Below are 18,397 nucleotides of genomic sequence, written 5' to 3'. Positions count from 1 at the left end.
GTGTTTGTGTGTGTTTGTGTGTGTATGTGTGTGTGTGTTTGTGTGTGTGTTTGTGTGTGTGTGTGTGTGTGTGTGTGTGTGTGTGTGTGTGTGTGTGTGTGTGTTTGTGTGTGTTTGTGTGGTTGTATGTGTGTGTGTGTGTGTGTGTGTGTGTGTTTGTGTGTGTGTGTGTGTGTGTGTGTGTGTGTGTGTGTGTGTGTGTGTGTGTGTGTGTGTGTGTGTGTTTGCAGAAGTGGATGACCTGGCTGTTTATCTGGACCAGCTGCTGGCAGTTCCTCAACAGCATCCCATTAGTGCCACTAAAGGAGGCCTGAGCCGCTTCAGGGCAGCAGCCAGAAAGGTTCGAGAGATGGTGTCTCTAGTGCACAAAGCCAGAGAGCTCAATATACACAGTGAGTTCACTACTTGGCCTGCTGTCATTTTTCATGCTATGCAGTGAATATAATCATCATTTTATTTTGACCTCTTCACAGATGTGCATATGTACCTTCCAACTAAACTCTTCCATTCTCCGGCACCAGACCTTAATCTGCTGGTTGACAAAGAGAAGGTAGATAACATGAAATTAGCAGATTTTGCTGTGATTGTTGGAGTAATAATTAGAATAATTGCTTGGCTTTCGTTGCTTTCTTTTAAATGTGTGCTTGGTTTTCTTTCATTCAATCAGGATTATATGTATTTATACTGTAACAGTTTTTACTGCCTATGCACAAACCTTTAATCAAGACACCTGGAAATTTAGTGGTTGTTCTGCGATTATTCTGTACTTGTTTAAAGTCACATTAGGATTTTTTATTTTTACTCTTTTTGTTATTTGAGTTCTACTTTTTGATGTGAATTGAAAATAATTAAAAAATATATATATATTTTCATAATAATAATAATTACTTATATTTATATATCACTTTGGTCCAGACACTCAAATTGCTTTACCCATTTTGGGGGGGATCTCCTTGTCACAATAACCAGCAATCTAATGCCTACAGATCGCTGGTAAATTCACAGATCTGTTGGTATATGGACTACAAGCTCCAGTCATGCACCACACACTCACACCTGTTCCCCACTGATTGCTAACCCACACAGCTGAAGCTGTTCAGAACTGATTACATGGACTTTAAAAGCAGCACACACACACACACACACACACACACACACACACACACACACACACACACACACACACACACACACACACACACACACACAAACACACACACACACACACACTCACTCCAGTTGTGGAATCTTGTTTTACAGTTTTGTGACAGTAAGATGCATTTTCCTTTCATTGCTTTGCCGTGTTTTTGACCCTTGCCTTGTTTGTTTGTTTGTTTGTTTATGTTGTTTGCTGCCTGCCTGTACTGACCCATCACCTGTGTTTTTGAACACGACCACGGATTTGCCTTCATACATCTGTTTTCTCCTGATTGTGACCGTTGCTTGCCTGACCATTCTCCATAAACCTGCATTTGGACACCTGTTGACAGCATCACTTCACATTACACTACTTATCCACCACCAGGCTGCAGCATCCACCTGGATGACTCAGCAGCCGTTCTGCACCAGACCACACACCACACACCAGCTTATTAGTGGAGAACAGACAGAGTGATGAAGCCAGTTATGATATGGGAATAATTAGGAGGCCATGATGAACAAAGACCAGTGGGCAAATTTGGCCAGGATACCAGAGTTAAACCCCTACTCTTTTCAAAGGGCATGCTGGGATTTTAAGCAAGCACAGAGAGTATCACTGCATCATGTGATTCTTCTGAAATTATTATAATATGCTGATTTTAAATGGTATTTAATTAATAATATTAATTAATAATGGTTCTCATTATTATCAGTGTTGAAAACTTATGTTCTGCTCATATTTTGAGAAAACCCTTATATATTTTATGTAGTGAATTAAGCTCTTAAAATTATGAATATTATTAATAATTATTAATAACAAGTTATTAATTAATTATGAATATTTGGATTGACTTTATTGTTAATGGTAAAATTACATTACGAGAGAGAGAGAGAGAGAGAGAGAGAGAGAGAGAGAGAGAGAGAGAGAGAGAGAGAAAGAGAAAGAGTCTGGATGAGGCAAAGAGGACAGGGCCAACAAGGTCCTATGAAGAAAGAGAGAGAGAAGGGGGGGGGGGGGTGTTGCAAATCAACATCAATAACCTAAAACCAATTATCCAAGAAAACTGAACCAACAAAGGGAATCATAAACTAGCATATCTGATAACTAAATCAAACTCGCAAAGTTCTTTTGTCTGTGGCTTACGCTGTTTGAGTTGTTTCTAGATGAGTTTATTTTTAAATAGAACTTTAATCTTGAGTTTATTAATTTTAATATAGGTACATAATAGTTAATGTGACCTAAAATAAAGTGTAACCATGATTTCTGAAGGATCCTGTCACACTGAAGACTGATTTTGAAAGATATAATAAAATAAACTCTCAGAAATAGAGGTACAAGAGCTGTCTGGTGAGCTGTATCTTTTCGAAAGGCACACATTTGTACATAAAGGGTCCATTCATATTGGTACCTCAAAGGTGTATATTAGTACCTAAAATTTTCAAGAGGTACATATTTATAATTTTTAGGTACTAGTATGTATCCTAGAGGTATTAAAGGGCACCCTTTAGTTACAAACTTGTACATTTGTTACGGTACCACCGCTCTCGTACCTTTATTTCTAAGAGTTTAGAATATAATTTAAACAGTTTCCAAAAAATCTAATTTCTAGAGAAAACAAATGGCATAATTGTGTTATGGAACTGTTTAAAAAGGCAGTACAACATCTCACAACACACTGTCATAATGATATCTCTCACCATTTCAAAGGTGCCTGAGACGCAGACTCCTCCGTGTCTGAGTCTGCCCAGAGACGTCAATGGCGGGATCGATTACTCAGCTCTCGTGCAGATGCTGAAGCAGAATCTGAACCTGCAAGACCAGGCTGATATCCTCTACATCCTTTTCAAAGACAAGTCAGTATTCAAGTTTATTAAAAAGAACTGTACTCTGACTTTAACTAAGTTAAGGACTATTGAATTGAAGTGTTTTGGTGTTTCTGTTATAAGGGGAATAGACTGGGACACCAAGCTACACGGGATAGGTTGGCCTGTAAGACGACTGCTGAGTGATTTGTATGAAAAAGCAGGAAGCCTGAAGCACTGGGGCCTCATCCGGATGATCTGCGGGATGCTGCGCAAGAAAGTGGAAGAGCTGGATGCTGTGAGTCACAGCACTATTACTCTTATAATGCTAAATCAGTAAAACACTGCAAAAAATTCTGGGTTCCACACAATTCCGTCAAGTTGTCCAAACACAAATCAATTATTCATACATTAATTTTCCTTCTATTTAGTCCCTTATAAAACATGGGTCGCCACAGTGGAATGAACCACCAACTATTCCAGCATATGCTTTACGCAGCGGGTGCCCTTACAGCCGCAACCCAGTACTGGGAAAACAAATCAATTAAGTTAACTTAATGTTTTTACAAAGTCAAGTGAATTGAACATAAAACAATTAAGTTGTCCCACTAAAGACTCAAGAATTGTGTTGATTTAGCTCATTCATATAAGTAGTTTGTAAGCAGCAAAATTATTATTTTTTAATGTAAAATCTTCATCAAATTTACTGTAAATACAGAATTTACAGCAGAATTTACTGTCTTTTCTTCTTTGTTGAGTTCATTAGTGAACACCCAGAATCCCCCCCCCCCCCACCCCCCCGTTGGCTGCAAGGCAGGATGGGTTCATGCTTTTATGTTCTTGACACCAAATTCTGACCTGACAATTCGAATGTTGCAGTAGAAATCGAGACTCAGACCAGGCAACGTTTTTCCAAAATTCTATTGTCGAATTTTGGTGGGCCTGTGCTGATTGTCGCCTCAGTTTCCTGTTCTTAGCTGACAGGAGTGGCACCTGGTGTGGTCTTCTGCTGCTGTAGCCCATCCGCCTCAAGGTTCAACATGTTTTGCATTCACAGATGCTCTTCTGCAGACCACGAGTGGTTATTTGAGTTACTGTTGCCTTTCTATCAGTCTGGGCATTCTCCTCTGGCATCAACAAGGCATTTGCACCCACAGAACTGCCACTCACTGTATGTTTTTTCTTTTTCTGACCATTCTCTGTAAACCCTAAAGATGGTTGTGCATGAAAATCCCAGTTTCTGAAATACTCAGACCAGCTCGTCTGGCACCAACAACCATGCCACGTTCAAAGTGCATTGAGTTGCTGATGTGATTGGCTGATTAGAAATTTGTGTTAATGAGCAGATGGACAGTTGTACCTAATAAAGTGGCCGGTGAGTGTATATAGTATAATATTTACTAATAAGTAGTTTTATAAATGCATTTGCACAAGAAAACTATATTACCCATGATGTTGCACAGAAAACCAATTAATATAAATATAAATGAATGCAAACAGATTACAGGTTACAAAACAGCATTGAGTATTTTAGATTTAGAACTAATTACTACAAAGCCCTATGTCCATCCAACAAAGAGGTAGATTATAAAAAAACGGTAATATTGAAATAAAAGGTTCAAAATCAGGATTGAAGCATGTCTGATACAGTCTCACTAATATTGGATCAAAATGGTATTTTCCTGCTGGCGTCATTGAATTTGGCTGTGGCATATTCCAAACTAATAAGGTAAGTAGAGTTTGCAAGATCAACTGGAGTAGATAGATCCAGCATTGGTTTCAGGATCATGTTTAAAGTTTTTTTTAAAGTTCTCCAGAGTTTTTAACTTGATTTTGTCTTATGGTAGTTGATTGGATCATTTGAATCATTGTGTTTTGCCATTGGGGGATCTCATATGATTGACAGGTCGTCGCCAGAAAGTAGAAGTGTTTTGCAAATGATTACAGAGGCATATGAATTAAAAGGAAATAAAATGTATAATAAATACTGCAATAATTTTGATTTCCTGCTGATTTTAAATGAAATTCTATTTTTCCATTAACAGGCTTGCTCATACTTATTAATCCATCAGAAACATCTAACAGTCGGCCTTCCTCCTGAACCAAGAGAGAAAACTATTTCAGCGTAAATACACACACATACTGGATGTTCGCATTCACGTTTACATGTGCATACTATAGTGTTTGTGTCCTTCAGGCCGATGCCTCCAGATAAGCTGGCGAGGCTGATCGATGATGCCAGTGAGAACAACCTCACCATCGCCATCCTCACTCAGGTTAGAGCTCAGGCCAGATCCACATCTCAGTCTTATGTGTTTTAATTTCACTGACTCTCCCGTATGCTCCCGGCAGGAGATCATGGTGTTTCTGGGTATGATCATTCGCACCCAGCCTAAGATCTTTAGCGAAATGTTTCGTCTGCGCATTGGTCTCATTCTTCAGGTCATGGTGACTGAACTGGCCCAGTCTCTCCAATGTTCAGGTATCTCTTAGTTCCTGTTTTAATGTACTCTTTTCTCTTACATTACAGTGTGTCTTGTTAAATCTTACTACAGAGCAAAAAATAACGATCATTGATTTTTACATTGATATACTTCCACTAAATTGTCATTCGGTGAAGAAGTGGTTATATAGGTAAAACTTCTTTTCCGGCATATTTCAATCAAGAATCATTTAAAAAACAGGGAGGGTTGGGAAATGGGAGGGATGATGCTTAGAAGTGGGTAGAAAAGCTTAGGTTTGATTTGAGAGTTCTGCAGGTTTTCTTTTTGTTGTTGTTGCTGGTTCTACTATCATATTTTGGATGTCATCTCAAAACTGATTCTTTACTGATGGGAAGACTTGGGTGTGATGCATTCCACTGTAATGCGTTACTTTATTCTAATTACATTTTTGAGAAACACAGTAATGTTACGAGTTACATTTTAAATGTGTTTAATTTGGGTGACGCAGTGGCACAGTAGGTAGTGCTGTCACCTCACAGCAAGAAGGTCACTGGTTCGAGCCTCGGCTGAGTCAGTTGACGTTTCTGTGTGGAGTTTGCATGTTCTCCCTGCTTCCGCATGGGTTTCTTCCGGGTGCTCTGGTTTTCCCCAAAGTCCATTTTCTTCTCGGCTTAGTCCCTTTATTAATCTGGGGTCACCACAGCGGAATGAACCGCCAACTTATCCAGCATATGCTTTACGCAGCGGATACCCTTCCAGCCGTAACCCATCACTGGGAATCACCCATACACTCTCATTCACACACATACACTATGGACACTTTTAGCCTACCCAATTCACCTGTACCACATGTCTTTGGACTTGTGGGGGAAACCGGAGCATGCGGAGGAAACCGACGCGAACGTGGGGAGAACATGCAAACTCCACACAGAAACACCAACTGACCCAGTCGAGGCTCGAACCAGCGTCCTTCTTGCTGTGAGGGAACAGCACTACCTACTGTGCCACTGTGTCACGCTGCTGTGATCAACCCATTGTAATGTTTTTCAGAGAATATTCATTTGCTGCAGTTTATTTTGCATTTTAAAGGGTATATTTTTAAAAGTAACTTCAAAGTAAAGTAATTAGAAATCTGATTACTTTTTACTTGAAGTAATTAGTAATGTAATCAGATTACAAGCAATACGTTTTGTCACAGGTGCAGACTCACGGACGCATCACTGTATTTTGTATGATTCCTTAGACTGGTTATCTCTATATCAAAGGAGCAAATTACCATCCTATATTTTTAATTTATTAACATTTCACACCAACAACCAACACACTAGATCTGGTTCATGTATTCGTCTGATAGTTCCAAGGGTACTATCAGAACTTGGCAAACGTGCTTTTTCCGTTTACGCTCCCAGGGCTTGGAATGACCTGCAAAATCATCTCAATCTTGACACTCTTCCGACTCTGAGTACTTTTAAACATCTTTTATACAACATTTTAAAGGACACCTGCAATTGTTTTTTATGAGCTGATGTTTTTAAGAATGGTGATTTTGTAATTTTGTGGTACTGTTTGTGATTTTTATATGAAACTTTATGTGCTGCCTGCCATCTTGACCAGGTCTCACTGGAAGAAGAGACAGTACTGTCTCAATGTGATCTCCTGGCTAAATAAAGGAATAATAAAATAATAACAAGTAGTATTTCCAGTAGTATTCAGTAATTTGTAATCTATTACTTTTTTTAATTAACCCAACACTGGTAATATGACTTATTTTTACTTATAGGACTAAAATTTTTCATATACATTTATATGTTTGAATAATATCTAAAAAAAAATGCAATAAAAATATTCAAATCATAAGTTTCATTTGAAGACAGATTAAAGACTCTATTAAATGATCTCATCATCTATTTTTTTAAAACAGGACATTTTACATTTTAAATATATGCAAAATTGTGTATGATCGCACACTAAAATGTACAGATCAGAAGATGTATGTTTAGTTTTTATATAAACATGAATGACAATTCGAGTTTTTTCACCAAAATCTTTTGTTTATTTTCAAAAAATGCATTTGAAACAATAAAGTAGACACTTCAAGAGAATTAAATATGCTATTTTTGCATTTTTGTAAATGTATTTTGATGCACACACAAAATGGCACATTTTGTCTTTTGACACATGTAGTGCCTTTCAAAAGCTTTTGGTCAGTTTGATTTTTAATGCTGCTGAATAAAACACTATTATTCATAACTAAGGCTGCATTTCTTTCATGAAAAATACATCAAACCAGATTAAATCATCTGGATATCTTTAAATCAATTCATTTTTAATCAATTCACACCCTTAAATAATATATTTTTTGTTACGCTGGTTGAAAGCACAAGACGATCATATCAGTATTTTTTAGGTGAGGAGGCTACAGAGAATTTGATGAACATGAGCCCATTTGAGATGAAGAACCTGCTGCTTAATATTCTCAGTGGCAAAGAGTTTGGAGTTCAAAAAAGCGGTAAGCACTTTTCAGCCCTTATCTAATTGCCATGAAGCATTAAATAAGAAGATTATAACTGCATACTCTCTTAAAAGGATAGTTCACACAAAACTGAAAATTCTGACTAATTACCAACCCAGGCTCATTCTGAAAACCTACCTCAATATAACTTTCTGTGGATTGTGAAATACGTCCCTGGAGTTTTTTTTTTTCTTTTTTTGCAGTTTTTGTTTTCATGAATCCACTAGAGGTTGCTGTCTTTTCGAGATTTCGAGCCACTGAAGACTGACTGTTTGACTGACAGAATGACTGACTGACCGATCGGCTGACCCAGCCTCCTCCTTCTCTAAATCCAACCAATAGTGTTTTAAAAAGCACAGATTGACCCGCCCGCCACTTCCCTAAACCCAAACACAATTTTATAAAGCAGTCCAGAAAAAGTAAAGCCCTCGACAGACACCCTGTTATTTACTTACTTATTTTATTTTTTGGATTCTGTTTTTGTCTTACCTCCTTTCTGGGACCGTTATTCACCAGCCTTGAACCCTGTCATCGTGGTCATTTCCTCTCTGTTTCTCAAGTTCACCAACTTACATGGCGAGCTAATTGGACAATCCGGTAACAGCGGAAAAGCCATCCATATGGTGGTAAGCGGTCAGCTAGCAAGAGCCAAACGGAATGACTTGATACCACCCCAAAGTGTTCAATTTAAAAATGAAATGCAGCCATACATACTTCTGACTACATAATTTGTGATCTCCAGAAACATATATAGGGCTACGTTTTCAAAATGAGCCTATGTTGGAAAACATTCATCAAAAAAATATGACCATGTGTCACCAGTTGTTATGATCACCAGCAGTGTTCCTCTTGCAGACTGCTGGAGAACACTCACATTCAACTGTACTACAAATCCCATCATGTACGTCACTCACACACCTGGCCTAGATTCCTCTTGATTGCAAACACACACAGCTGAAGCTGTTCAGGACTAATCAGATGGACCATAAACACAGTACACACACACACACACACACACACACACACACACACACACACACACACACACACACACACACACATCATGGCTGAGTCTTGTTTCTGTTATTGTAACACCGTGAAGCATTTTCTTGTGTTGTTTAGCCATGTTTTCACCCTTTGCCTTGTTCTATTATCTCTGTTGTTTTCGTTGCCTGTACTGACCATTCGCATGCTTTGCTGACTATACTTCTGAATTAATCCTGTTATACTGTAAGTGAGGATTACGATGCATGTCCCTTGCCTTGTCTTGCTGTGCTTCACCTTTGGTTTGTTTCTTTGTATACGTTGTTTGCCACCTGTACCAACCATTCGCCTGTTTACCGACAACACTTTGGATTACTCAGTGTGTACCTGCTTGCTAGATGATTATCTTGCTAAAACTGCATTTGGATGCTCTACTCCATTGTCCAGTGTCCTCACATGTTATCAGTAGTTCAATTGTAATTGTTACTAATTTACAAGAATATACGAAAACCCTACAATTTCTTTCTTCTCAGCTTTCAGTTCAAGATGTGTGTTCATGGGAACAATTGGCACTGTATGTGTGTTGCACTGAATAAAATAATATTCTTGCAGCTTCATAAAATTGTGATGGAATGTTTTGACAATATATTTGATTCCTTTTTGGATATTTCAGGACCCCTGCTGTCTATGGAGGATCAGAGAGCTCTTGGGTTTCATCTAAAATATCTTCACTTGTATTCTAAAGATGAATTGTAATTTAAAGGGAATGGGTGATTAATAATCAAATAAAAAATTTGGGGTGAACTAACCCTTTAAGTACAATATGAATGGTCAAATTGTAAGTTAGAATGTTCTTTACAAAGGTTTCTCCTTTGACTTGCACCTCAGAAAAGGTCTTCTCTGCTCCTTGTTTACGTTATCATATTCATCAGTTCAATGTGTGCGCTTGTGTTTATATTTCTTTTTCAGTTCGTTCAGTAGGTAATGCGACCACCTCAGAGGTCAATATCCAAGACAAGAGCAAGTCCAGCTCCACCAAAACCGAAGTGAAAGTATCAAGTAAACAGGCTGATAATATCAAACTGGTGAGACAGTGTTTGGATTCAGGCAGCTTATGACTCGATTTAATTGCAACAGATTAAGTAAAAACAGTGACCTTTTTTCCTGTTTGCTTAAGGCTGTGTCAGTCCACTCGCTGGATATTGGAAAGATTGAATCAGGGGTGAGTGGAAGAGAGGCAAACATACCTTATCTTTTTTCGAACATAGGTGAAATGAATCTGATTGTTTTACAGAGATACAGACTTCCATCTATCGAGTCATTTCAGGGCTCATTAGGAGCCACACTGGTGGGTGACAGCAGACACGGCCAGTGGCTTCGGCGCAGACGTCTGGATGGAGCGCTAAACAGAGTCCCGGTCGGTTTCTATCAGAATGTCTGGAAGATTCTGCAGAAGGTAAAAGTGCAGAAACCAGTATCCACTTTTGAAGTTAATACAATTTAAATTATTCAATACTATTTAGTAAATATTTATATTTCTACTCATTTACAAATATTTTATTGACTTCATTCTGCACTTGAAACACTGCTTCAGTGATTATACACTCAAAAATTGCTTTTTTTGCATGACGACTTAATTGTTTTGAGTTCACAACACATAAAATTGTAATTAAGTTAATTTAATTGATTTGTCTTGGGACAACATGAAGGAATTGGGTGTAACCCAGCATTTTTACAGTGTATGACATTTCAGGAAGTTGTGTATTTTTTCTGTTTACCCTTAATTCACATTTTTGTGTTTTACTTGTAAACCACTTTCATTTGAGAATTCCTCTCTGTGCATTTAATCAATTGGGTCTGCCCGCTAGAGAGGGGAGTAACATGAAGGGAGCGTAAATTGTAGTAGAGGTGTTGTTATTAGTTTTATTAGTTTTTTCTTAAAATGTTCACTACCTGACAAAAGTCTTGTCATCAATCCCAGTTGTAAGAGCAACAATTAATCTTCTAGTTTGTCATTTGGAAAAATGCTCTTGGAGTTAAATTCAGTATGGGGGAGAGATCCTGAGCTTACATTACAAACCACAGAATAGGGCAAATTTTTCAGCAGGATAGCGCTCCTTCTCATACTTCAGCCTCCACATCAAAGTTCCCGAAAGCAAAGACGGTTAAGGTGCTCCAGGATTGGCCAGCCCAATCACAAGACATGAACATTATTGAGCATGCCTGGGGTAAGATGCGGAGGCATTGAAGATAAATCCACAAACTCTTGATGAACTCTGGGAGTCCTGAAAGAACGCTTTCTTTGCCATTCCAGATGACTATTAATAAGTTATTTGAGTCATTGCAGAGATGTATGGATGCAGTCCTCCAAGCTCATGGGAGTCAAACACAATATTAATCATTTTTCCTCTGCAACATGACTTTATACTAGAAATCAAGTTATTATTTGTTGTTTCTAAAACTTGGATAGGCGACCAGACTTTTGTCAGGTATTGTAAAATATTACCCTTTACATTGTTTGTTAATAAATGTCTACACCTATACCTCAACCATAAACCAAACCATCACAGTTATTAACGTATACACCTACCTCAATCCTAAGCCAAACCATCAGCTTTTAACATCTACACATGCTCCAACTCTAAACCCAAACATCACATTTATTAATGTTTACACCTACTCCACTGAGCATGTACAGCCACAAGTTCATATGTGACGCGCTCGCAATTCAACTGTTGCAAATTTGTTCTATTATTTGCAACAACATCTCAATATGACATCTCGCATGGTTCAATGGGATCTTGATAACTTCAAGTTATGCCTCTACTACAAGTGATGCCCCTGTCATTTTACAGCCATCTCTTGCAGTCTGCAGGCAGGTACTATTGGTTTCAATCGCCATTCAAAACAACTACTGTATTCTCTATGCCAGGTCAGTAGGTGGCGATGTCACTTTGTAAAAAAAACATCTTTGTATCACAAAGACATTTTTCTACAGAAAAGTAATTCTCATGCTATTCATTTCAACAACCTGTATATTTAAAAATGTGCAATTTAAGGCCTTAAAATATTGTGTAAACAAATAGTTAAAACATAGACGTTTTATCTTTTGTATTACCTTGTACACTTAAAATGAGACACGTAGGCCTTTTTCACGGACGGTAGAGCGCACATCAGGTTGAGTGGTAGTTGCGTATCCTTACTTCCGGCCGGAGCAATAGCGTCAGATACGCTATAGTCTTCACTACCTCTTTGAAAACTTTGCCAACATTTACCATTTACAGCGGCTGTTTATTGTCTTGTGGACCGACATCTATCGCTCCACACTCTAAAGAAATGAACCTTTATCAAAGCGTATGCTCTTGGTTTTAAACCGTTAAGAGATATAAGGGAGCTAACGTATATAATAATAAATGTTTGAATACATGTATAATATTAAAATGTATAATAAATATGCGATGTAATAAATATTTGATGAATAGGAGCCTGGACCTTTACTGTATCTGTACGTACATGGATGAGTACCTGAAGGGAGGGCAACAAGCTTTATTTGACTCATGCACTGTGTAAATGTATAACATGTTAATACTGCTAAAATAAGTCAGTCTGGAATTGGTTGTAGGCTACATGTTTTTATTCAGTTTATTGTTGTCAAGATTTGTATCCTATATTACATAATGTACATTTGTTAACATCCATATCTGAGCATATATATATATATATATATATATATATATATATATATATATATATATATATATATATATATATATATATATATATATTTATATATATATATATATATATATATATATATATATATGTAAATGTGTGTGTGTGTGTGTGTGTGTGTGTGTGTGTGTGTGTGTGTGTGTGTGTGTGTGTGTGTGTGTATGTATGTATGTACGTTTAGAGTGTGGAGCGATAGATGTCGGTTCACAAGACAATAAACAGCCGCTGTAAATGGTAAATGTTGGCAAAGTTTTCAAAGAGGTAGTGAAGACTATAGCGTATCTGACGCTATTGCTCCGGCCGGAAGTAAGGATACGCAACTACCGCTCAACCGGATGTGCGCGCTACCGTCCGTGAAAAAGGCCTATTGTGTTGTCCGAGTTTGTCAAGCTTATGTTACAAATCTCAATCCTTTTTTTGTATTAACCAGTGCCACGGTCTGTCCATTGAGGGCTTTGTGCTTCCATCTTCAACCACAAGAGAGGTAAACAACTTGAAGAGATAAACATGACTGAGATTAGAGTAATACATTTACAGAACGCTAATATAATGTCACAACATTTTCAGATGACTCCTGGAGAAATAAAGTTTGCTGTGCATGTGGAGTCCGTGCTAAACCGTGTTGCTCAACCCGAGTACCGTCAGCTGCTGGTGGAGGCCATCCTGGTGCTGACCATGTTGGCGGAGGTGGACATCCAGAGCGTGGGTGGTGTCATTCAGGTGGAGAGGATCGTTCAGATGGCCAGTGACCTGTTTTACAATGATCAGGTGAGCTTCCTTGGGATATCCGTTACAGAGGTATGAGATTTACCCTCAATCAATATAAAACTCATTGGCCAAGAAGCATATTACAGAAAGGTCCTGCTGTAACTTTAAAATCTTATTCCATTTGATTGAAACGAGGTCAGCCGTTTAGGAGTAAGCAATAGCTTTCTTCAATATTAGCTTTCTTAAATATTAATACTAAAAAAATTATAATATAAATAGACATTTGATTTGATGCTGCTTAACTATTGCTTGGAGTGGCTGTAGCCCAATCTGTATTTCGAGTAGCCCAGTTTTAGTCCCCAGTAAGAGTGACCAGATGTCCCGTTTTCCCCAGAACAGCTCTTTATTTTACGGCTCTACCACAAGAACGGTCCAGTTTAAATTAGGCTAATCAAGTGCCTTGTAGAACAAAAATATGAGATGCAAACAGTATTCATTATTAACATGCAGTTCAAGAGTTCACTATTAGCTGATGATTGATTATCAGCAAGGTTGGCCTGCTGTCCCAGCCAAGAGAGAGCCCTGAGCTCAAAAGGTCTTTAAGCCCTGGGCTCCCTCCTGTTTGCAAGGCGATGGGGGAGCTTTGAGCTCAGGTAGAGCTCGATCTCCTCCCTTGACAAGACCTAATGACTAAAATGATTGCTATGAAAAGATATGCTGCAGGATAAGAGATTGACTGTAGTGCTAAATTTAGATTGATCAATTCACTTGTAGTGTATGTTTTTGGAATGTGGGAGGAAACTATGCAAACTACCAGGCCCGGATTAGAACTCAGGGGCCCCTGGGCACATTATCTTGTAAGGCCCCCTACCTGGCCACACCTCTATAGTTGAATAAAAAAAAATAAGAATAATATAATAATTTTTAATTAAAATAAATCTATAATTTGTTTCCCACATATTTAAATAAATGATATATAGTACATATATATTAATAGTCTACAAAGATTTAACTTATTTTTCAAAGCATTGAATAAAAATACTAATAAAACTAGTGAAAATGAATGTTTTTTAGTATACTTGTTCAAGTTCACTGAACAACTTGATTATAAACCTAAAAGTATCCAAAATCACACACACTATACCTCTTCTCCTCTCTGGTCTCTCTCCTCTTTGGGGCCTCTCCTCTCTCTATACTAGCTTATTCATCTAACGTTACCATAACGTCTTCTTCTATACCCTCATTCTCCTGATCATGGTTCTGTTTGAAGAAGGTGTGTATGGAAAATGCCTCAATAAAGATGCCTCCTCTCCTCTTTCTCTCGCGTTTGCTAAATCCACTTGTCCACTCATTTTTGATCTATGACAAATACTAACGTTACACTACAGTCCGCTCAGTTAAGTGCAGGTTATTTCAAAACTGACGTTTCCACACTTGACCAATTACGGCATTCTGTTTAGTTAAAGAAAGACAATTTAAATATAATAATAGTTATATGTGATAGCGATTTTTTTGCTCAGAGGAAATAAGCTGTCTGAGCACTATAGTTTTTACAGAGAGGGAGGCACCTTTATTAAGGCTAAACATTATTTAAATACCCATGAGGCACTTGTGACTTTATATCACATTTGCATTATTTTTTAAAAAGGTTTCCTTCCTGTTAAAAATAAATATTTATTTTTATTTCTCCCCCCTCACAGGGGCCCCAATTGCGCACGGGCCCCTAGGCCTGTGCCCATAAGGCCCATTGGTTAATCGGGCCCTGCAAACTACACACAGAAACGACATCCGGCCTGTTAAAGGACTATAACCGTGACTTGCTGTGAGGCAACAGTGCTAACCACTGGGCCCCCGTGCCGCCCTATGAAGGGAAAGGTGGAGAAGTAGGGGTGGAAGGGGGGATTCTTCAAATCGAAGATGACTGTAGTGAGAAACCCTGGCTCTTTATAGTGGGTTAGGAATCGCCTGATTGGTGGATCATGCATAGCTAATGCAGAACCAATCATAATCACGTAATCCCCTAGAAATTAGTTTAGAAATAAACTTCACTAAGAGAAGCCGGGATAGGCGGAATCATTTTGTATATGTTAACGGATTCATAACTAATCGCTGTCTTGACTGCGCACTTGCACAATCCTGCCCTCAAATAATGTAACCGAGACTGTGCAACTAAATCAAATAGACTACACAACAGCTATTGAGAGGTCCGTTGTTGCGGAGTCTATTGCAAGAAAATACATGCTTAAATCTAACTAAACCAGTTAGAAAGCAAACTTTTAAATGAATGAATTTCCCCTTTTATAAAAACGGCATTAATAATCCATAGCAATCAAATATTGGCGCTGGCTTTCATTAGACTATATCTGAGAGAGAAAAAAAAACAGGCTAACCTTCTGTAGTTGATTGACTCAAGACCAAATGGGAAAACAGGGATTTTAAAGATATTTCAGGGATTTCTGCTCAGCTAGTGTTTGAAGTTTTTAAAGATTAATTAAAGATTTATGAAGTTTTTAAGATTTATTTTATTTTAAAGCAATCATTTAGGAAGTATTGCAAATGTGTTTTGTTTTGATTGATTTTGTATGCTTGTAGCCTACACCTATTTTAGTAAAAAATAAAACATTTATAATAATCAAATCTAAATCAAATAGTAAAAAAATTAGATAATAATATTAAATAGCAAATTAATAATAATAACAATATTAATAGCGCAAAAGTTACTTTTGTGAGGCGAAAAAATTATTGGGGCCCTTGGGTTTGTTATAGAGCTGGATTTGCCTATAGAGATTAGAAAGAGTCATGAACACTGAATTGTGTTTGTGCAGAAAGAGCTGGGAGCTGAAGAAAATCTCCTTGAGAAGGATCACATGACTGGAATCTGCAGGTTGATCTACGACAGCGCCCCCAGCGGCCGCTTCGGGAGCATGACGTACCTCTCCAAAGCAGTGGCCAGCTATGTTGAAGACTTTCTTCCCAGTGGAGCCTGTGCCCTTCAGTGAGGCTCTAAACTCAAATGTTTCTGTAGATATTTGTGTTAGAAAATATGGAGTGGAAATGACTTTTTTTTTTATTTAGAAATTGCAAATAAGGTAAAAAGTGAAGTTTTACTTCACTGCATTTGAAAAATACGCTAAAGAAGTCCTGCTACAAATGTACCATTGGATGTTGAGTGGCCAAAAGGTTTTAGCATTAGCGAATTAGCCAGAAAGTATCTTTCTTTATTGCTAGTCGTATTCTAATAGTTTTCATTTAAGCTTCATTTGAAAAGTGTTTAGTTTGTCGGTTTGCAGTCAGAATAGGCTTTATCCCAACTGCAAACTTTTTTGAGTGATACTGTGTTTGTAGGTCAATGTAGATGTTAACATCACCCTGGTTCACTCAAAAAAAAAAACTATTTTTTTTTGGATTATCTAAAAAATAGCAAATGTTTTTGTTCCTAATACCAAATCACACTGACAGAAGCTGACAAACATGGAAAATCAGCAGACTGAAGTAGGCCATTTCTTAGTAACTGAATTTTGTAACTGCGCTAAGTTCCCTCGTTTGCTCTGACATTTGTTTGAAACACCACCCTACAGACACAAGACGTCAACATACATCAGATTGATGTTGTACTCCAGTGTCATGGAGTAGCATTTTGCTAGGAAATGAAATCATGTTGACATCAGAACCCAACATCAGGCCAACCTCTATGTCCAACCTAAAATCAATCAAATATGAATTTCATTTGTAGTTGTTATTGGACATCAAAACATCGTTGTTCTTAGACGCTGGCTAGTCATTGAATTTTGGTCACCTGACATCATGACCCAAATCTAACCTAATAATAAAGTCTTATGATGTGTGCCTGCTGGGCTGCGTGTTCATGTAATATTTTTGCCTTAAATTAAGAAAACACACAGGATACACTGTCTGCCATCTTAAACAATGAACCACACAAGCACACAAGAATCAGCTGGCGAAATAACCTCTGACGGAACAACAGAGCCCTGCTAACACTGACATGACAAAACCTGAACAAGTGTTTGTTGCTGTCTGTCATCATTGTCAATCTATGGAGTGTTTTCACTTTTCAATTTCATCAGTTACCCATGCATGGCCATTTTGGAGATACTCGGATGTCAGCAACAGAAACGATTGCAAGGTATTCTACTATTGAATACACTGTTCTGCTTATTTATGCTGTCTGAACCATGGAAAAATGTGTCAGCTGCTAAATTTAATGTGTAATATTTCAACAAACTGGGTGTAATAAGCTCTATTCTGCTTGAATTTTTGTAACTTTTGGCGCTCTTTGGTACTTGAAATGTCTTTTTCGTCTGATCAATTAGTACAGGCAAAAATATTACATTAAATGATTATATTGAAGAGCATTAATCAGCAAAACGTGCAAATTTCTTTCTGTTTAGTGGTATGGTTTACATTCTGCTCTCCAACATGGCTGGCTGACGACACTACGAAAAAACTACATAATAGCATGACTTAAGTGTTTAAATTACTAATCTTCCTCCAGCTTTCCAAAACATTGAAAGATTGAGCTTACAAGCAGCAAGATTTATAAGTGAACTAGATAGTAGGCTATATGAGTTTGACATGATGATATGTCATATAATTTCTAAGCCCTCTGTGGCCCCATTTAGCCACAAGAATAAAACAAATCTCAACTTTGTGTTACCACTGAGCTTATTTGGAACGTTTCCACCTTCAAAAAAAATAAATAAATAAAAAAAGAACAAATAACGTGGTTGTGTTAGCATCTTAGAACAACCTATAGCTACATTTTAAAGTAAAACGCCCTTTAGCTGTAATAAAAATAATAACAATGCTGTGTTTTGTGCATTCTCACGAATTTACGTCACAAATCAAAACGCACGAGTGTTGCAATTCAATGTGTGGACTTCTTAGATGGTCTCTTATCAACTATTTTCCCTATTTCCAATTTACATTTGCATATTTGGAACACTCTATTCAAGGTGCACACTTCACCAGTGCAGGTTTTCTGGTTGGTCATTTCAGACGTTTAACCAAAATACCCACTGAAATCAGGAGATAGCACAAGATGTATTTTAAAAAT

The 18,397-nt window shown here is 37.7% G+C and overlaps 1 protein-coding gene across 6 annotated transcripts in view; it reads left to right on the top strand.

The window, feature by feature from the left end:
* The window catches only part of phka1b (phosphorylase kinase, alpha 1b (muscle)), a 47,365-nt gene extending 29,368 nt beyond the window's left edge, over positions 1-17,997 (top strand). For 2 of the 6 annotated variants that reach the window (XM_087301413.1, XM_087301411.1), the window contains exons 19-32: positions 231-392; positions 474-550; positions 2,849-2,994; positions 3,088-3,241; positions 4,989-5,068; positions 5,141-5,219; positions 5,296-5,425; positions 7,795-7,896; positions 9,853-9,968; positions 10,061-10,105; positions 10,178-10,339; positions 13,046-13,099; positions 13,183-13,383; positions 16,149-17,997. In XM_087301413.1, coding sequence (XP_087157539.1) covers positions 231-392; positions 474-550; positions 2,849-2,994; positions 3,088-3,241; positions 4,989-5,068; positions 5,141-5,219; positions 5,296-5,425; positions 7,795-7,896; positions 9,853-9,968; positions 10,061-10,105; positions 10,178-10,339; positions 13,046-13,099; positions 13,183-13,383; positions 16,149-16,322 — 1,682 coding nt within the window. In that variant the 3' untranslated portion in view covers positions 16,323-17,997. Of the gene's footprint in view, positions 1-230; positions 393-473; positions 551-1,490; positions 2,058-2,848; positions 2,995-3,087; positions 3,242-4,988; positions 5,069-5,140; positions 5,220-5,295; positions 5,426-7,794; positions 7,897-9,852; positions 9,969-10,060; positions 10,106-10,177; positions 10,340-13,045; positions 13,100-13,182; positions 13,384-15,023; positions 15,137-16,148 lie in introns of those variants that run through there. The other 4 variants (XM_087301412.1, XR_015520382.1, XM_087301414.1 and 1 more) reach the window with 4 other exon arrangements.
* The last annotated feature ends 400 nt before the right edge of the window (positions 17,998-18,397 follow it).

This window comes from Danio rerio, chromosome 21 (genome assembly GCF_052040795.2).
Source record: "Danio rerio strain M-AB ecotype USA chromosome 21, GRCz13ab, whole genome shotgun sequence".
Lineage (NCBI taxonomy): Eukaryota > Metazoa > Chordata > Actinopteri > Cypriniformes > Danionidae > Danio > Danio rerio.
The sequence above is the reverse complement of the archived record's forward strand: the minus strand, read 5'-3'. Positions and strand labels throughout refer to the sequence as shown.